The following is a 19528-nucleotide window of genomic DNA, read 5'->3' as shown; positions in this document are numbered from 1 at the left end:
CACTCACTCACACACACACACACACTCATACACACACACACATATACACACACACATACACTCACACACACACTCACACACACACACTCACTCACACACACACACGCTCATACACACACACACACACGTACACACACACATACAATCATCCACACACACACATACACTCATCCACACACACACACACACATACAGACACTCACAAACACACTCACATACACTCGCACACACACACACACACAAACATACACAAATCGTTGAACTGATGAGGGATAGATCACTATGGAGGTTAAACTGTGTAAATGCTCAAACTTGTTAACAAGTATGATTATGTATGTATGTATGTATGTATGTATGTACAAATACACACTTATACACACACACACACACACACACACACACACATACAAACATATGCCACAGATGTTGTTTAGTGTCATATAAGCCCACGTGGGCTCGGCGTTTTCACGCACACAACATAGATACACCTCGTCCTGTCTAAACCATCTCTGCAATAACAGTCCCGTGTTTCTGTTACAGTTTTAACGCACCATAGATACACCTTTTCCTGTCAAGTTAGCCATCTCTGCAATAACAGTCCCGTGTTTCTGTTACAGTTTTAACGCACCATAGATACACCTTTTCCTGTCAAGCTAGCCATCTCTGCAATAACAGTCCCGTGTTTCTGTTACAGTTTTAACACACCATAGATACACCTCGCCCTGTCAAGTTAGCCATCTCTGCAATAACAGTCCCGTGTTTCTGTTACAGTTTTAACACACCATAGATACACCTCGCCCTGTCAAGTTAGCCATCTCTGCAATAACAGTCCCGTGTTTCTGTTACAGTTTTAACGCACCATAGATACACCTCTTTCTGTCGTTCATTCATTCATCTATTCATACACACACACAAAAAGACACATACACACACACACACTTAAAATGAATAAAACTTATATATGTTTGTGTGTGTTTATCTATTTACACATGCCACAGATATATGCACGCACGTACATGTGTAAAAGATTTAGTTTTTCCATTCTCTCCGGTGTTTGCTATTATCCTCACAGCCGAATATTTTGTAGAACCATCTGATGCTATTTACATTTTGTTAATAGTTGCGTTCGGACAGACGAGGCACTTCACTCAAGTTAGCAACTTATTTTATCAGTGCCAGTACAGACAGAAGATAAGGTCGCATAAGAAGTCAGGTACCCATCTGTACACCTAGCTGGAGTGAGGAAGGCTGTGCCTTTCCCAAGGACATTGTATCGAACCCGGGACTTCTGGCTCCTCTAGGTTCAGATCCCAACAGAACCATTTACGCCACACAAGACGCCACCATATTATAAATTTGAAGATGCTATATTTGAGACGCGTAAGAAGTCAAAGTGTCGAAATGCTTAACTGATGTTATTAATGTTTTACAAATAAGTTATGTGATGAACAGAACGATTAAAAAGCCATAAAGTTAATAAGCAACGCCTCTGCAGTAAAAAAAAAGAATGTCACAAGCGCCCCAAACCAAATACCGAGGCGCAAACGCAAGGACGTCTTCTTTTTGTTACCTCAACCCCAACCCGTATGATTCCTGGAAGGCAGGAAGGGGGAGGGGACAGGCAGTAAAAAACATCGGGCAGGTGTCACTGGGATCTGTCATCTTTAGACGATATGATGTATCGTTTTGCGGGGGAGGAAACAGGCAGGCAGGCTAGAAAAGGCGCGCAGATCTGCGGCTTGCGGCAGACCACGGAGCGGATCCAGCTCAGAGACGTCCCTGCACCGAAGTCGTCATCAACCGCCGCCGGACAGATAGCGCCGTCGGTGGGAAGGATTGACGCTTGCCGGAGCAGCAACCGCCGCCAGACCTGAACGCCTCAGTCGGGAGAACCGACACTTGTCCGAAAAGCACCGTCACACCTTTCGCCAGCAACTTACAACTGTGAGTAAAGACCGCCACGTACCGCGACGTCGTATGTTTTCTTACGGCACTGTTTTTCGTGGTTATTTTTATTATGTTCTTAGATGTGAATTTAATCGTGCTCCTACCCACTTCTGCATCTTTCGTGGTTTAGGTACTATGGTAACATCCTCTTTTCTATCAGGATTTTTTTTCCATTTGGTTATAAATCCTTGATCCAGTGAATGTAGATCTTCGATTTAAGTGTGTCCAATGCATGTTGACTGGAATGCGTGGCTTAACATGGCGCAACATACGATATATGTAGAGACAAAGCGTTTGTCTCGTGAATCACGTTAAATTTTGATAAGCGAAGCAGCGCTAGACGCTAGACCGTGGGTTCATCGCGGTCTGCTGTCAACGAACAGGACGAGCCTCGACGACTTTCCCATGGCCGACGTCCGCGTCCGGCTCTAAACTCTGCATCGAATATTATTGCATTTTTCTGTGTAACAGCCGTTTTTTGTTTATTGAAACGCGATCCAAGGTGGTCTGGCACAACAGAAAGGACGTAACATGGTGACTTTCACGGCCACCGATTGGCTGTGGCCACATGGCGCTGTTTCCCGACCGTAAGAAGCCGCATCTCCACGGCTGACGATAGCCGACTCCACGGTGGGTGGTGCCCTTTACGCTTTACGTACCGACCGAGAGAAGACGCATTTCCACGACTCCACGATGCATATCACGGGAGCTTTGCTGGTGACGTGAAGAAGTCGGCCTTTGCTTTTTTTTCTAGGCTGCCGTCGTGGTGTGTCGTCCCGTCACGAAAAAAGACGAGCTTCGACGATTGCCACGACCCACACGCCACTGTGGCCACGTTGCAGTCGCACAGAAGGCGCGGCGAGGTGTGGGCTGCACGGCAGAGCGCGTCGCGGCTTGGTGTCCGCCCACCTTTGGACGGGAGGAGATCGCGGTTTCCACCGCTGACGGTCGGCTATGCGGGACGCGTCGCGGCTTTTTTTCTATTTGCTTTTGGACAGACGAGAACAATGTGGCACTGCACTCAAGTTTTGTAACTTATATTAACAGTGCTACATACGCGGTACAGACAGAAGGAAAAGGTAGTCTTTTACCTCCCCGACCGAAGTCAGGTACCCGTTTTTACACCTGGGTGAAGTGAGGAAGGTCGTGTAAAGTTCCTTTCCCAAGGGCACAACGTCGGGGGGCACGGTGGGGATCGAACTCAGGACCTATATAATCCGAGCCGAACGCTCTACAACTTACGCCAGGCCCGACGCAGCGTGTTGTCCCGCGTCGCGACTTGTTGTCCCGCTAACCCATAGCCATAGAGGACCTGATGAGATGGTAGTCTTCTCACGGGCGCGTCGCCGCTCGTTTTCCCGCCAACCCATAGCCATAGAGGACCTGATGAGATGGTAGTCTTCTCACGGGCGCGTCGCGACTTGTTGTCCCGCCAAACCATAGCCATAGAGGACCTGGCGAGATGGAAGTCTTCTCACGGGCGCGTCGCGGATTTTCACAAAAAATTCTGTCTATTTGTTGAGCAAAGGAGATGTTGGCTCTCAAAATAATTGGCCGTCGGCGTATTGAGATATAGTCAATTCTATTCTTTTTGAATCCGGAATATGTGATTACTTTGTTATGCTACCTTTATGTTGTCACATGTACGTACCAAACTAACATGTTACCAAATACTTTGTAACATGGTCATTGACCACCCTTGTTTTCGGCTGTTGATGCGCTTGCGTTTTTGTCTAGTTACCATAACTCGATGAATCTTTATGGCAGTTGATATGCCGATAGGTGTTGAAAAATCAAGAAAAATGATTAGATTATTGCCCCCTAGCGATGTCCGATGGTACTGTAAAAGGGCTTCCAGTTTTGATATGTGGCGTTCTTGGCAAGGTGCAATACTGTATCGTCGGGAGTTTTCAAAGACAGACAGTGCCTGAGCTCGTTTCACTCACATTTCTTTGTTAATTTGCTTGTTCTGTAGACTTTAAAAAACGTCATTCGCAAATGTATTTGTATTTTCAGGACTAAATATCTCGCAGGTCGCTCAGCGAATTTCATGGATGAAAAATGTTTCTTTTTTCTTACGTTTTGTATATTTGTCTGTCTTCAAATGATACCTCATAACATGTACACCATATTTGATTTTGGTTCCTCCTTGATTGCTCAACTCGGCTCTCTTGGCTCGCCCTCCAGTAGAGAAAAGTCTTTACAAATTGGAGAGTATTCCTCAGGTTTTGTACAAAATGGAATGGACCTTTTGTGAACACACAGTGTAAAACATGGCTCAATCGTGTCACAAGTAATGGCGTCGTGTGCGGCATAACTGGTAGAGCGTTCGGCTCGGAATCTAGAGGTCCCGAGTTCGATACCCGCCGTGCCTCCGACGTTGTGCCCTTCACACGACCTTTCTTACTTCACCAGGTGTAGAAGTGGGTACCTGACTTCGTTCGGGAGGTAAAAGAAATACATTTTCCTTCTGTCTATACCGTGTATGTGGTACTGTTGATATAATTAACTAACTTGGTTGCAGTGCCGCATTGCCCTCGTCTGTCCATAAGCAAAAAGACAAGAAAGAAAAAATGTCATCAGTAGAAGACGCATTGCTGAGAACATGGCCTGCGGCGGAAGCTTATTGACCCATGATGTTTGGGGTTAAATGTGGGGGCTTGTGAGAACAAAGTCGGCACCATGTCATAAGAGGACACTGTTTCATCCTCGGCAGGACGGGTTGTGTTCGTCTGTTGTCAGCATAGCTCGAGAAATCTTGATGACATTTGACATATCAGTATTGGAAGAATGAAAAAATGATTAAATAATAAGTGTTCCGTGGTGCTGCAGCAGGACTTCCATTTTGCTTTCTCCTGTTCTGGACATGCCATTTCCAAAGATAGGCTCATTCTTTGATAATAATTTACTTGAATCTTGAATGTAGAAGATTTGTTGCCTTCTAAATCATACCTTTACATCGTGAATGATATTCCAATTGAAGGGTCACGTAAGCTCACGTTCATTGGTCGCTCACCGTCTCGTGGAAAGAGAGCCTTTACAAATAAACGGAACTTATGTGTACCCACAGCGTAAAGCATGGTTCAGCCGTGTAGAAGAAGAAGACGCATTGATGAGAACATGCCCGGCGGCGAAAGCTTATTGACCCCCGATGCTTGGGGTTAAAAGCGGGGACATGACATTAGACTTTTCTTTCAAAGTGGTCGGAGCCAAAAGGGTGGGACATTTCGTACGGTGCATGTTTTGTTTTCATATTTCTAGAATCACAGGGATTTGACGATTTCTTGTGTCGGCAGAATTCTGTAGAGTCTTGACGACATGTTTACTAGTTCGCGCGCGTAGCTTTGTTGGGCCCCGGGCGCATTAGGGCTGATGGTTTAAAAAACGACGAGGCAGATGTTTCTGCACTGATGCAAAGTTTGAAGCTTTTAAACTACTAGTTGCTAATGACCAAGACAACATGGTGGTGCACAGCGACTTCTCTCCAAGCAGATATTCCGTTCCGGATGGGTTTTTTTTTACGTTTTGTTAGATGTTGTTATCTGGCTTTCTATTTTGTACCGTTTGCTTTATGGCTCGCACTTTTTGGATTACGCTCTGAGCTGGTTCACAATCTAAGAGAGATTTTGCGAAAATTGCAGCACTGGAAGCGTGTACTGAGCTGAAAAATCCAGCAACTTAAAGCCATACTGTACTCCAGAGGAGAGTGTTCCAGTTCTGCTAGTAATATTTTTCTGAATCCAAAATGTTATTGTATCGACCACTAGACATTGAACCTGGACAAGAGACCAGTTGCATTATAAAGCAGTAACCCCCTGAGTACCCTCCAATCAAATTACAGCCAGGTGTAACACATTATAATGCGAACAACCATTGGGCAAACTTCAACTTGGCAGCTCTTAAGAAATATTTGGGTGAGCTTGAAAATCACTTTTGCAATGTGTTTCTGGATACTTGTTTGACTACTTGTAGCCTTAATAGCTTTATGTCCCATTTGCTTTTGGTAAAAAAATGGGCTTTGATGTTTGTCATTCATCCCATTGAAACCCATACTTAAGAATTGAAAAAAGGGCCTTCATAAAAAGTGGCAGCTCTTAAGAAATCGAGGTCCGATCTTAAAATCAATGCTTGCAGCATGTGTGTGAATAGTAGTTCATCATTTTCCATTCTTAGCAATCTAATTCTTCTATTTATTTAACCCAAAAGTTGACCTGGAACTTTAGTAATTATCCAATAGGAACTAATAGTTAAGGCATTATTCCCATCATGCATCACACCCAATGGGTCTGCATGAAGGGGAAATACTCAGTTACTGGATTATAAATGGTCCCTTTATTTGTTCATCTGTGATTAATTGTTACACATTTCGTTGATTTTGTGTACATAAAGATGTGGTCTTTAAGAAAATAACACTCTCCTCTGGAGTACAGTATGACTTTAAGGATTAATGTGCAAACATGCTGCGGTGCAATTTGTTACTTGCTGCTTTTGATGAATATGAACATCTTCTCAATCGCCTGTTGCTCACACTGCAGACCGTTTTTGTTGAACGCGTAGAAGGAATGCTGACACGTGCCGGGTGATAATCCCCCTCCTGATGACTTTATTCCAGGTGAGCTAGCCCGGATTCACGATGGACCCGCGAGTGGCGGTACCCGTGGGGTTGCTGGTTCTGCTCGCTGTGGCTGCGGGCGGGACGGCTCAAGGTGAGATTTCCCCTCGATTATCTATTTTCTTCTTATTCTTTATTCAAAGAAAACCAACATAGCAGTGATACAGAAGCTGAAAAATGCACCCCTGAATTGCGTTGATAATACACAGTGAAGACATTACAAGAACACTGACATTTGATACCATTTGGTTTCTAAGGCTAATTCAGTCAGTATAACATTCACAACAGCAAAGCCTAGGAAAATTAGTGTATCCTTATATTGATCATACAAGGGATAGTCACATTATAGGGTAGATAAAAGACACCTCGACTCTCATACAATAAAATGTATTACAGTATATATCATTTCATTACTTATTTGTTTCGGTATTATAAGCTAAAAAAACAAGCACGAAAGAAAACAACCATCATGATGATTGAATCTATCAGTAATGTAAACAAATGCAGGATTTACTTCGCAATTGCAAATACACCACTTAAGAAAGATTTAACTTGGGATTTCTATATACTCTCACATGTATTTCTATGGAGGTGCAAGGTCTAACCATCATATCCTGTACGTACACAACTGGCCCCAGAGGTAAAGGATACTAATTGTGACAAACCCTTACCTAAAGTTTACATTTCAGTTGGAGGGCCGATGGATTCTGTTCTTTGTTGTTTCTTCAGATCCATGCAGCAGCTACCGTGTTCTGAATGAGGCATTGAGGAACGTCCGATATAACACCCCCCATGGTACCTACAGGTGTGACAGTTGGTTTGCCGGAGAGTGGTACCGCTTCATGGGCGCTGCGGGAACCCAAATGCCCACACAGGCGCCCCCCGACCACAGATGCGGCACCGCCTCCCCGATGTGGATGAACGGACAACACCCCAGCCTTGCTGACGGTGAAGTCTCCCGCCAGGCGTGTGCGGTCGGCTGGAACAGTAACACCTGTTGGTATCAGGCGTGTGCCCACAATGAACTTAACACCTGTTGGCGTCAGACAACCATCCATGTGCGGGCCTGCAGCGGCGGCTACTTCGTGTATAAACTCCCCGCGGTTCCTCAATGCTTCGCGGCCTACTGCGGGGAGACGGTTGGTGAGTGATCCACAGTTTCCCAGCTTAGAACTAGCTGTTCATATTGATGATTCAGATAAATGCCGCAAAAGCTATATCCTAGTCTCCGAGCAGATGTTGGGTGGGGTGCTAGTGTAGTAGCTTAGAACGAGCTGTTCATATTCTTTTTATGATTCAGATAAATGCTGCAGTAGCTAAATCCTAGTCTCCTAGTTTAGGTGGGGTGGGCTGGCAATGTAGTAGTGTCCGCGATTTTTTCGTCTTCCTGCCTCCACAATGCACCAAAAAGCAGCCCAGCTGGTTATGGCCATGGGAAAGTTGAGAGAACTTTTGACAACAAAATCAATATCAAATTTAAAGTCTTTACTGCCCCACAGGTACATTTGGGTGCACTTCATTTTTCCAATGCACCAGCAGTATCAAACCATCGACAATATAGTATATGCAGAAAATCACCGTAGTTTGTTTCAGTTGGGGCCCCATATTTGTAGAAAATAATTGCATCAATGGTCCACCATTGTTCATCAAAAGGCCGTTGGTAACTATAACTATATATGACAATTCCAGTGTCAGCAAACATATGTACGATGTTATGATAGGGATTTTCACAAAGATGGCTTGCTAAAACATCCTCTAATATCGCCTATCATATATCATATGTCTCCCCAGATGGAAGGATGTTCGCTCAATTCAGAAATTCAGTGACCATTACTCAAGTCCATAAACCTTCATAAGTGAAAACCAAGAAAGTCAAGAAATGGGGTAGAAGTCAGGATGCTACTTAAGACAGCTTCAAAAAGGCAGCTTCAAATTGCCGTAGAATTGTTTCTTGCCTTCCTTATAAAGCTGGGAGTATGTTGTAGTAAATGATGTTTGTCTGGCGTTGTGTTTACATAACAGGTGGTTGTATACAAAAGTGCCGTCTAACTATTTAGGGGTAAGCCCGTTAATACATGTAAAAACCATGACACGCATGTGCTCCTTTCTGCGCTGCGTCACGTACTTCCAGTTGAGGCTGTTTTCTAGGTCTTCGACACTGGATCGTTGCTTCATTTGTAGACTGACTCTTGTCGCTCGATTTTGAAGAATGTGACGTTGTCGCTGTTTGGTGATGTTACAGTTTTGCCCAAACATATCGCAATACTCAAGTAGTGGTAGAATCATACATTTGTATAACTTACTTGCTATGCTGGCAGGGAGGCATAATCTTAGGCGCCTTAACAAACCTAATCTCTGAGAAACCTTGGAACATAAAATACTAATGTGTTCGTTCCATGTGATAGTTCAGTCAAGGAGAACACCTAGTTATTTTGATTGGTACACTTGTTTAACAGTTTCCTGAGCAATGTGAGTTCTCAGAGGTTTTGCAGCTCTTAGCTTCCCACTTGTGCTGAATAGGATCCACTTTGTCATAGCAACATTCAGTGTTAGGCGGTTTGAATGTAGCCATGTGGCAAGGTTTGCTAGTTCAGAGTTCATAGTGTTCTCTATGAAACTGGCGTCCTCGCTGGAACAGAAAATTGTGGTATCGTCTGCGTAAAGACATGCAGATTATAATGAAGAAACTTACGACTACTTTTCACAAGGACCATATCTTGTTATATATTCATTGTTGGCAGATCTAAAAAATTTTCAATGAGTTCCATTTCACACAAAAAAAAACACAAAAACTCAAATGTTTATCTATCGCCGGTAACCTGTGTTCTTTCTATCTGAATATCCAACGCACCAGATATCGACGAATGTGCGGATGGCACAGACAACTGCCACGCCCAGGCAACCTGTACCAACACGGACGGCTCTTTTACATGTGATTGCACGGAAGGGTACAGTGGAAATGGAGTCAACTGTACTGGTAGGGACAATTGGTTTTTGCGTCACTTTTTCAGTACAATATAATACTATTAGGCTGCATCATTTCAATAGAGTAATGTATCAAAACACCAAGTATCATAGACAAGTTACATTGTAGCACAGGTGACATGTCTGTGTTGTCTTTATCCACAGATGACGATGAATGTGCAGAAGGCACACACAACTGCCACGCCCAGGCAACCTGTACCAACACGGACGGTTCTTTTACATGTGATTGCACTGAAAGATACAGTGGAAATGGAGTCAACTGTACTGGTAAGAACATTAAATTGGACAATATATTTAAAGAATACATGATTTTTATTGAGTAATGTATAAAAAATCAATGCACCATAGCTTTACTCACATAGTAGCAAAGATGACATGACTGTGTTATTTGTATCCACAGATGTCGGCAAATGTGTTACTACCTGCTTTTACCAAGATTTTCATTGGTCCATAATACACAGTGAAGACATTACAAGAACACTAACATTTGATACCATTTGGTTTCTAAGGCTAATTCAGTCAGTATAACATTCACAACAGCAAAGCCTAGGAAAATTAGTGTATCCTTATATTGATCATACAAGGGATAGTCACATTATAGGGTAGATAAAAGACACCTCGACTCTCATACAATAAAATGTATTACAGTATATATCATTTCATTACTTATTTGTTTCGGTATTATAAGCTAAAAAAACAAGCACGAAAGAAAACAACCATCATGATGATTGAATCTATCAGTAATGTGAACAAATGCAGGATTTACTTCGCAATTGCAAATACACCACTTAAGAAAGATTTAACTTGGGATTTCTATATACTCTCACATGTATTTCTATGGAGGTGCAAGGTCTAACCATCATATCCTGTACGTACACAACTGGCCCCAGAGGTAAAGGATACTAATTGTGGCAAACCCTTACCTAAAGTTTACATTTCAGTTGGAGGGCCGATGGATTCTGTTCTTTGTTGTTTCTTCAGATCCATGCAGCAGCAACGTATACCGTGTACTGAATGAGACATCGAGGAACGTCCAATATACCCGCGATGGTACCAAGGGGTGTGACCGTGGGTTTGCCGGAGAGTGGTACCGCTTCATCGGTCCTGCGGGAACCCAAATGCCGACACAGGCCCCGCCGGTGCAAAGTTGCGGCACCAACGCCCCGATGTGGATGAACGGACAACACCCCAGCCCTGCTGACGGTGAAGTCTCCCGCCAGGCGTGTGCCCACTGGGCCGGTAACACCTGTTTTAGGCAGACAACCATCCAGGTGCGGGCCTGCAGCGGCGGCTACTTCGTGTATAAACTCCCCGCGGTTCCTCACTGCTGGCTGGCCTACTGCGGGGAGACGTCTGGTGAGTGATCCACAGTTTCCCAGCTTAGAATTAGCTGTTCATATTCTTTTGATGATTCAGATAAAGGCTGCAGTATCTAAATCCTAGTCTCCAAGCAGAGGTTCGGTGGGGGGCTAGTGTAGTAGTGGCCGCGATTTCCTCGTCTTCCTGCCTCAACAGTGCACCAAAAAAGTACCCAAGGCGGGCATGGGAAAGTAAAGAGAATTTTTATTACAAAATCAATATCAAATCTAAATTCCTTTACTGTCCCGCAGGTACATTTTGGTGCATTTCAGCTTTCTAATAATGCACAAGCACTAGTAGTAGGCATCCTTCCATCTTTGCAGATGATGGTAGCGCTCTGTATCAGGTCACGGTGGTTGACAGCGTCTACTGTGGCTCTGTAGGCCGATCCTGGCATGGCAGTCGCGGCCACAGTTTGGACATATGAAGGCAGAGGGGTTCCCCTGTTGCGGTTTCTCTTTGCGTTTGCGTCTCCTTGACTCAAGATGCTCTGTACGTCTTTCCTGGCCCTTTGCAAGACCATCCTTGACCGTGTGGCGCCATCTGTTGCGGTCTGCTGCAATCTGTTCCCAGCTGGCTGGGTCAATGTCAGTTAGCTTCAGATCACGCTTACAGACATCTCTGAAGCGCAGTGCCGGTCGTCCTACTGGCCGTTTTCCTGTCGCTAGTTCACCAAACAGGATGTCCTTCGGGATGCGTCCATCCTTCATTCGGGATACGTGTCCCAGCCAGCGTAGACGTCGCTGACAGAGGAGAAGATGGATGCTCAGGGAACAGGAACGAGTCTGTATTCTTTCGCTCCTTCTTTCCATACGACTGGGCTGCTGCACTGTAGATGGCTTTGCTCAGTGTTTCCCACCTGTGCTCAGCATCCTGGGCTGGATGTTGTTCAAAGTTCCTTCAAGGCATTCAACTAGAAATTTCTGGTTTCTGTCTGGCAGCATAGTCTTACTGACGTCAATTTTGGGCTGGCCCTTCTTCTTCGCATGGTGCAATTTTTTAGGTCTTAGCTTTATCTTCGAAGCAATAAGAGAGTGGTCAGTATCACAGTCTGCGCTGTGGTATGCTCTTGTATTGCACACACTGTTTAGGGAGGAACGACGTGTGATGACTAGGTCCAGCTGATGCCAGCGTTGCGACCTGGGGTGTCGCCAGGATGCTTTGTGAATAGTTCTATTCTGGAAGAAGGTATTTGTTACACAGAGATTGTGGTAGCAGCATAGCTCAAGGAGCCTCTGACCATTTTCGTTCATTTTTCCAATCCCATGATGACCTAGCACAGTCTGCCATGACTCATGGTCCGTGCCCACCCTGGCATTAAAGTCACCTAGGATGAAAATGTGCTCTGATAGTGGGATTTTCTTAATTGTACTATCCAGTTGACAATAGAACCGGTCCTTGACTTCAGAAGTAGCCTGTGGAGAGACGTAGGGTAATGATCCTTTCATTGCCCCCTGTTGGTGGTTCTATCATGTGCAGCATAGTGTTCCTGACGGCAAAGCCGACTCCATGTTCCCTAGTTTCTTCCATACCTTTTCCTTGCCAGAAGAAGGTGTAGGAGTCCTCCTTAAGGGACCCACTGTCAGGAAGACGTGTTTCTTGCAAAGCAACAATATCAATGTTCAATCTGTGGAGTTCGCGATCAATCGCTGCAGTCTTACGGATATCCTCTATGACCGTTAAGTCATCTGACAGGCCGGTACGCATGGTACGAACATTCCAGCTACCGATGCGAATAGGTGGTGTTTTTTGTCTTCTCTTTTCCTTTCTCTTGTCTGGTGCGCAGCATACGATCCACTTGTCGAGCAAGACTCTAAGCTCCAAGCACCCGATGAAGCAGGCAGATCGTGACGGGTCAGGACCTAACTGGCCGGGGGCTGCCCGGCTTAAAGCGGGCGGTGACTGACCAATAGGATTACGAAGATCCTTCCCACTGTCAGAGGCAACCCGTGGCGTCCAGCTTTACGTCAATTTAGCAAGGACTTATAACCCGTAAACTGCTGTCTCCCGGTTTGTTTCTCACCCCCAGTGATGGGGGAGACTGGGGTGACCTCTCCAGAGTGCTAAGCCTGGGCAGGTTTATGGAGGACCTGCGCTGCCCAAAAACACAACAGGACCCCCCTCTCGACCTCACCGACGTGGTCCAAGGGAACGCGAGGCGTGACACTTGGCGTTGGCTTGGCTGCAGGAGTTGCCGGAAGGATGGCAGAGTTTGACAGCCAACCGTCTCACGTACTCCACTCCGGATTTTCTGTCTGGGTGAACTCCCGTAGCCTTTCCCCGGACTGGGTGTAGCCGCAAGGCAGCGGAGGTTTTTGAATCAGGGTTTTCCTTCCCCTAGACGAACTGCCATCCAAGGCTGACGAGCTCCGTCTACCCGCGCTATTTGCCCATAGCTGGGGGTCTGGTTCGCAGGCATCAGGGCGTATCCACACGCCGGTGGGCCCTGCATGCCGTGCGTCTGGGGGCCAGACCTCCTCCGAGCTCCCTGCAGTTTAGCCTGGGGCCTTACGGTGCCCAGTTTCCGTCTGTAGCCACGAGGAGGCACTGCATGGGGACTTGCTGTGGAGAGGCTATGTACTGGCAGGAGAGACTTACGCACTCGGCTCTCTTTTCGCAGTGCTGCGAGCAGCTCCGCTAGCCAGCGGTGAGGGCTGAAAGCGAGAAGTGGCAAGCACACTACCGCTACGCCTACACACTAGACGCATCACACAGCCATTTACAGACAAGCACTATCACGCCATCAATCAAGCGATAAAGGAAACGGCGCGTATATGCAGCACGTGTAAGTACGGCCTGCATACGGTAACGTGGCAATCGCACAGATTGTACGTTGTAAGCATGTGTAACTCACTTACCACTTGCACAACGAGCGATGCAGTTGAGTAACGTATCAAACCTCAATGCACCATAGCTTTACTCACATAGTAGCCAAGATGACATGATTGTGTTATTTGTATCCACAGATGTCGGCAAATGTGTTACTACCTGCTTTTACCAAGATTTTCATTGGTCCATTTATTTAGTAATGTTACTACTACAAGAGATGTTGCCATTATACTATATTATGTAGGTAACATTATACTATTAGACCGCATCATTTCAATAGAGAAGTGTATCAAAACACTAAGTCTCATAGCATAGTTACAATGTAGCACAAGTGACGTGACTGTGCTCTTTGTATCCACAGATGTCGACGAATGTGCAGATGGCACAGACAACTGCCACGCCCAGGCAACCTGTACCAACACGGACGGTTCCTTCAGCTGTGAATGTACCAACGGTTACGGTGGAGATGGAGTCACGTGTGCTGGTAAGAGTGTTAGGGATTGTATTGTGCGTTTGTACTTGTTACATTGCATGTATTACTTCCATTATATTGCATTTTAAAACGTTCACAAATTCTCATAGGTTTATTTAGCACTGGAAACGCGTGTTGTTTGTATCCACAGATATCGACGAATGTGCAGATGGCACAGACAACTGCCATGATGACGCAACCTGTTCTAACACAGACGGGGGATTCAACTGTACCTGTAACGAAGGGTACACCGGAGATGGGGTTACCTGCACAGGTATAAAATGCCCTTTTCCTTATCGTTTGTCACCAGTCTGAAAAACATACAGGCTTCTACTTGCATTGTATATCACAGTAGACGACACATCTAGCAAAACATTATAAATTCACAGTGATCCAGAAAAGAGGCTGCGACTAATGAACCCTTCACATAGAAATAAAGCAAATGAGTTGCTAGCATGTACAGACTGAGGGGCTATAATAAATAAATGCATTCCACTCTGTGTGCATAAATCACCCCGCAGGCTTGTCTGACCTGGTCTTTACCGATGTCGGGATGGACTACATGACCCTGTCCTGGATGGCGCCTGCTGACCTGAATATAACCCGGTACCGGCTGCGCTATCGTCCCCCCGGGGCCTCGCACCGGGACCTGTCTCCCCCGCCCTCCCCGGGCGACACCGCGGCCACCGTGCCCGGACTGTGGGCAGACACAGAGTACACCTTCACCCTGACGGCGTTTGGAGATGGCGATCAGGAAGTTGGGGAGATCAGTGGGACAGAGACAACAGGTTGGTTGGTGGTGAGGCATGGATGTAGGGAGATTTAGATCTTTCAACGCGATTGACTTCAGAAAGGCTGCACTCTACTTTTGACCTAGAATGAAATTAATTGATCATCAATAATTTTATTGAGCAAAGAAAAAGTTCAGCATTGGCAGCTAAAGGCTGAATTATGGTTGGACTTTAGACGGGGTTAAGGTCATTGGGTAAGGCTCTCTTTTTATAGTGTTCCTGGTATGGATTTGAGACCTGGTCATTAGGGCCCGTCTAACAATAGATTTGATCGCTGGCCATGTTTTCCAGCTGAAGTTATCGTGAACGTGGAGTGCCATGAGGACCACATGACCGTGACCTTCCCCAGAGCGGCGCTACCAGCGGTAGATGTGGACAACATGCACCTGCTGGACGACAGCTGCGGCGCCACGGTTACAGACACGGAGGTGACTCTGCGGGCAGGTCTGCAGGACTGCGGGACCATTCAGGATGTTAGTATTCTTCTGAAAAATGGAGAATGGACACGGTCTACTGTCAGTAGATGTGAGTAGACGTGTGGAAAATGGAGAATAGACACGCGCAAAACACAGCGTACTTAGATATAGATATGGCGAGCGATGATTGCTAAGGACCTGGAGGTCTCGTGTCTGAGGAGAGCCACACCTCGAGTACGTGGCTCACCACACTGATCGAAAAGAGTAGGGGTCCTTTCCGGTGTGAGTGGTTCAGAATCATTCCGGCCTAAATGGGATACGGTATCTTCCCAAGCAGCCTTAGTGCCCTTTGCTTTGCCTATTGAGTCAGAAAGTTGACCTTGCCTAAGCTTGATGTTTCTGACTTAGAGGAAAAGATTCTGCTAAAGTGAGAGTTAGTACAGTATCCAAAAATGGTCCATGTAGCCTTCACGGCTCATGAGCAAACTGGTAAGACAAAAGTTGAAAAAAAGGTAAAAAGTGGCCCATGTCTATGGCTGGAAATATCTTTCCAATAGCAATTCATTGCAAGAACTTTCTGATTGTTAAGTAAGCTTCTTTGCATTTCTCCCTGTTTTTAGTCGTCAGAAGCTGACAAATTTATCTTCACCAACGAGGCCACCGCCAGTCAGGTGACGTCTGACAACGGAGCCGTGAGAGGGACGCCCTTCAGCAAGAGGTTCCGGTGTGAGTTCCTCCGTCAGTACGTGGTCTCACAGGGGAGGGAGATCCTCTACAACATCCCGTCACCTCGGTGAGTTCCTTCGTCAGTACGTGGTCTCACAGGGGAGGGAGATCCTCTACAACATCCCGTCACCTCGGTAAGTTCCTCCGTCAGTACGTGGTCTCGCAGGGGAGGGAGATCCTCTACAACATCCCGTCTCCTCGGTAAGTTCCTCCGTCAGTACGTGGTCTCACAGGGGAGGGGAGGAAGATCCTCTACGGTAAGAGTTACAAGTACAAGCCCGACTGGGTCTGAGCTAATATCGACATGTTACATTTATCATCATTACGGAGTGCTAGCAAAGCCAAGGGAAGCAGATTTATTTTCAGGTTCGACTTCTCATATCAACATAATCCACCTTATTGCTAACCTTACCATCAGTGCAGAATTCTTGATCGAAATCCAGCCTCCAGGTTCGTGTTTACTTTCATTCTGAAAGGCTTATTAGCATAAAATTAATACTTTTTAATACTTTATGGTTCTGTTTTAGTGTGCAAGTTGTGGACGCGGAAAACAGTTTCACCTTTGAGATGCACATGTTCACATCGTCAGACTTCACTGCGACATACAACTCAGACGACTACCCTGTGCAGGTCTGCTGTTGTTTCATTTTTTACTAATGTCTGTCAAACTACTTGTCTTGTTCTGGTCATGTGCAGACTGTCATTGTCATCTTCTATTAAAACCAACTGGACAGTCATTACTCCCGTTTCAGTTATGCTTGTCATTTATTGATATAACAAGGTAACCGCTTTCTTTGCCTTACTCGTCCCTCTCCCAACGCAATGCGTCCTATATTGTTTTCTCCTTTATTTGTGCATGGATAGGTGACCTCATCGGACCGTCTGCACTTCGGGTTGAGCGTGAACTCACCTTTGAATGACCTGGAGCTGTTCGCTCTCCGCTGCCTCGCCACGCCCAGTACCGACCCTGACGACTCTCCCAGCGTCAGCATCATCCAGGACGGGTACGTCACTGTTCACGTGATTATCTTACATCAAAGGTTGATTAGTTTGTTCGCACATGGCAAGAGTCCGGTGTTCTCATTTAAAACCTACTCCAGTTATCATGTTAAAAATTCGGTCAGTAAACCATTATTCTGTGGCGTTCACGCTGACTTCGCTCCTAACATTATAGGTGCCACATAAACAACGCATCAGCCAGGCTGTTGCATGTTAGGCCAGTAAATCATTATTCTGTGGCATTTACAGTCACTTCATTCCTGTAGGTGTGACGTCGACACCACGCTTCAGCTTGACGCAGACCGGTCAACCGACATGGCATTATACTACTCCATCCAGTCATTCACCTTCCCCAACATTGATGATCCCAGTCTGGTACAATAGGCAGTCATTGGTCGGGTGGTGGCAGGGCTAGCTGTCAGCCAATAGGGAGGCATTGGTGGTGGCAGGGCTAGCTGTCAGCCAGTAGGGAGTCAGTGGTGGTGGCAGGGCTAGCTGTCAGCCAATAGGGAGTCATTGGAGGTGGCAGGGCTAGCTGTCAGCCAATAGGGAGTCATTGGTGGTGGCAGGGCTAGCTGTCGGCCAATAGGGAGTCAATGGTCGGGTGGTGGCAGGGCTAGCTGTCAGCCAATAGGGAGTCATTGGTGGTGGCAGGGCTAGCTGTCAGCCAATAGGGAGTCAGTAGTGGTGGCAGGGCTAGCTGTCAGCCAATAGGGAGTCATTAGTAGCGGCAGGGCTAGCTGTCAGCCAATAGGGAGTCAGTAGTGGTGGCAGGGCTAGCTGTCAGCCAATAGGGAGTCATTGGTCGGGTGGTGGCAGGGCTAGCTGTCAGCCAATAGGGAGTCATTGGTGGTGGCAGGGCTAGCTGTCGGCCAATAGGGAGTCATTGGAGGTGGCAGGGCTAGCTGTCAGCCAATAGGCAGTCATTGGTGGTGGCAGGGCTAGCTGTCAGCCAATAGGGAGTCATTGGTGGTGGCAGGGCTAGCTGTCGGCCAATAGGGAGTCAGTGGTGGTGGCAGGGCTTGCTGTCGGCCAATAGGGAGTCAGTGGTGGTGGCAGGGCTAGCTGTCTTCTTAAAGTTGATTTCCATTACGTAAAGTGGCAGTTCCGTAGGTGTATTTTTAGCTGCCAGAGCCTACTATCCTGCTCTTTCATCGATCTTAATTGAGCTTCAGCAGCCATATCATGTGTCTGTTTCGGTGCTCTCAGAAAGGTTCGTGGTTACCTTGAATGTGTGTGCCAGTTTCCTAAAGATTTTGTCCTTCCCCCCACGGCAGGTGTACATCCATTGCACCATGGTGGTCTGCTTCCAGAGCGACCCGGACTCGCGGTGCAGTCAGGGCTGCATCCCGCCCAGCCGGCGCAGGCGCGCTGTGCCCGACCTGAGCGAGGCCCGCGTCCGACGTGCCAGTGGAAGGGACCACATAACAACCATCAGCCAGGGACCCTTCAAAGTCGAGAATGGACAAGAAGAAGGTAGCTATAGAATTTGTTTATCAGGAAAATGCCAAATAGTTACTCAAGTGCAATCACGAAGTGATCCTCACCCAGGGACCTTTCAAAGTGGAGAATGCACAAGAACAAGGTAGCTATAAAATTAGTTTTTCAAGAAAGTATGGCTCAGCGACTAAACCAAAATCGGATGTTCTGTGACTGTCAAGTCTGTAACAATGTTTTGTTTTTGCCAATGATTACCAACAGTAATATGTCATCTCATAGGCAAAGCTTGTAAGAGGTTTCTAGTTACATTATCATCTTCTCCATGATGGGGAAAGTCTAAGGTGCTAGCAGCCTTCTTGCCTAAATTCTTCTTTGCAGAGACTTGTTGCATGTTTTTTCCATGTCTGGCAAATGTACAAATACTACACACTAGTGCACTGTCAGGTAGCAGACAGTATGTAGTTATAATGACCATGATGTGTGTGTGTTTCCCCAGCTGCCCCCCTCCCCACTGTCGGCATCGCTGTGGGCACAGCTGCAGGGATAGCCGGAGTCCTGCTGGTGGCTGCTGCTGCCTTCCTGGTGAGGAAGAGACGCGGACGTGGCGCCAAGGAGCAGGCCGAGGATCGTGTCGGTCAGTACGATGTTCATGCGCCTAACACAATCTGTTGTGAGACGCTTGTTAAAGACTCCTTGTTAATGTAGCAATAAGCAAGGCAACAGAAAAATTTAGCTATTGAAAGCCATGCATGAGTCTTCGATTGTCCACGTGTCATCATTTAGCAATAGATTTTTTAAAAGTTTGTAGACAGATTCTGCCATTAAACTCTAACTTCTCCATACTAATAGTTGCAATGAGCATTCGGTCCTTTCCCTCATATTTATCTTTTTTGCTTTAATTTGATACGGTATTCATTTGATATTGTTTTTATTTCAGGTTTTGACAACTATT

The 19528-nt window shown here is 46.2% G+C and overlaps 2 protein-coding genes across 2 annotated transcripts in view; both read left to right on the top strand.

Annotated features, from left to right (window-relative positions):
* Positions 1–19528, top strand: part of LOC118416885 (creatine kinase, flagellar-like) — a 778750-nt gene that overhangs the window by 451950 nt on the left and 307272 nt on the right.
* Positions 1707–19528, top strand: part of LOC118416893 — an 89080-nt gene continuing 71258 nt past the window's right edge. The window contains exons 1-2 of the mRNA XM_035822176.1: positions 1707–1944; positions 6560–6653. Of these exons, the coding sequence (XP_035678069.1) occupies positions 6581–6653 (73 nt within the window). The 5' untranslated portion in view covers positions 1707–1944; positions 6560–6580. The remainder of the gene's footprint in view (positions 1945–6559; positions 6654–19528) is intronic.

The sequence above is a fragment of the Branchiostoma floridae genome, chromosome 5, assembly GCF_000003815.2.
Source record: "Branchiostoma floridae strain S238N-H82 chromosome 5, Bfl_VNyyK, whole genome shotgun sequence".
Taxonomy (NCBI): domain Eukaryota; kingdom Metazoa; phylum Chordata; class Leptocardii; order Amphioxiformes; family Branchiostomatidae; genus Branchiostoma; species Branchiostoma floridae.
The sequence above is the reverse complement of the archived record's forward strand: the minus strand, read 5'-3'. Positions and strand labels throughout refer to the sequence as shown.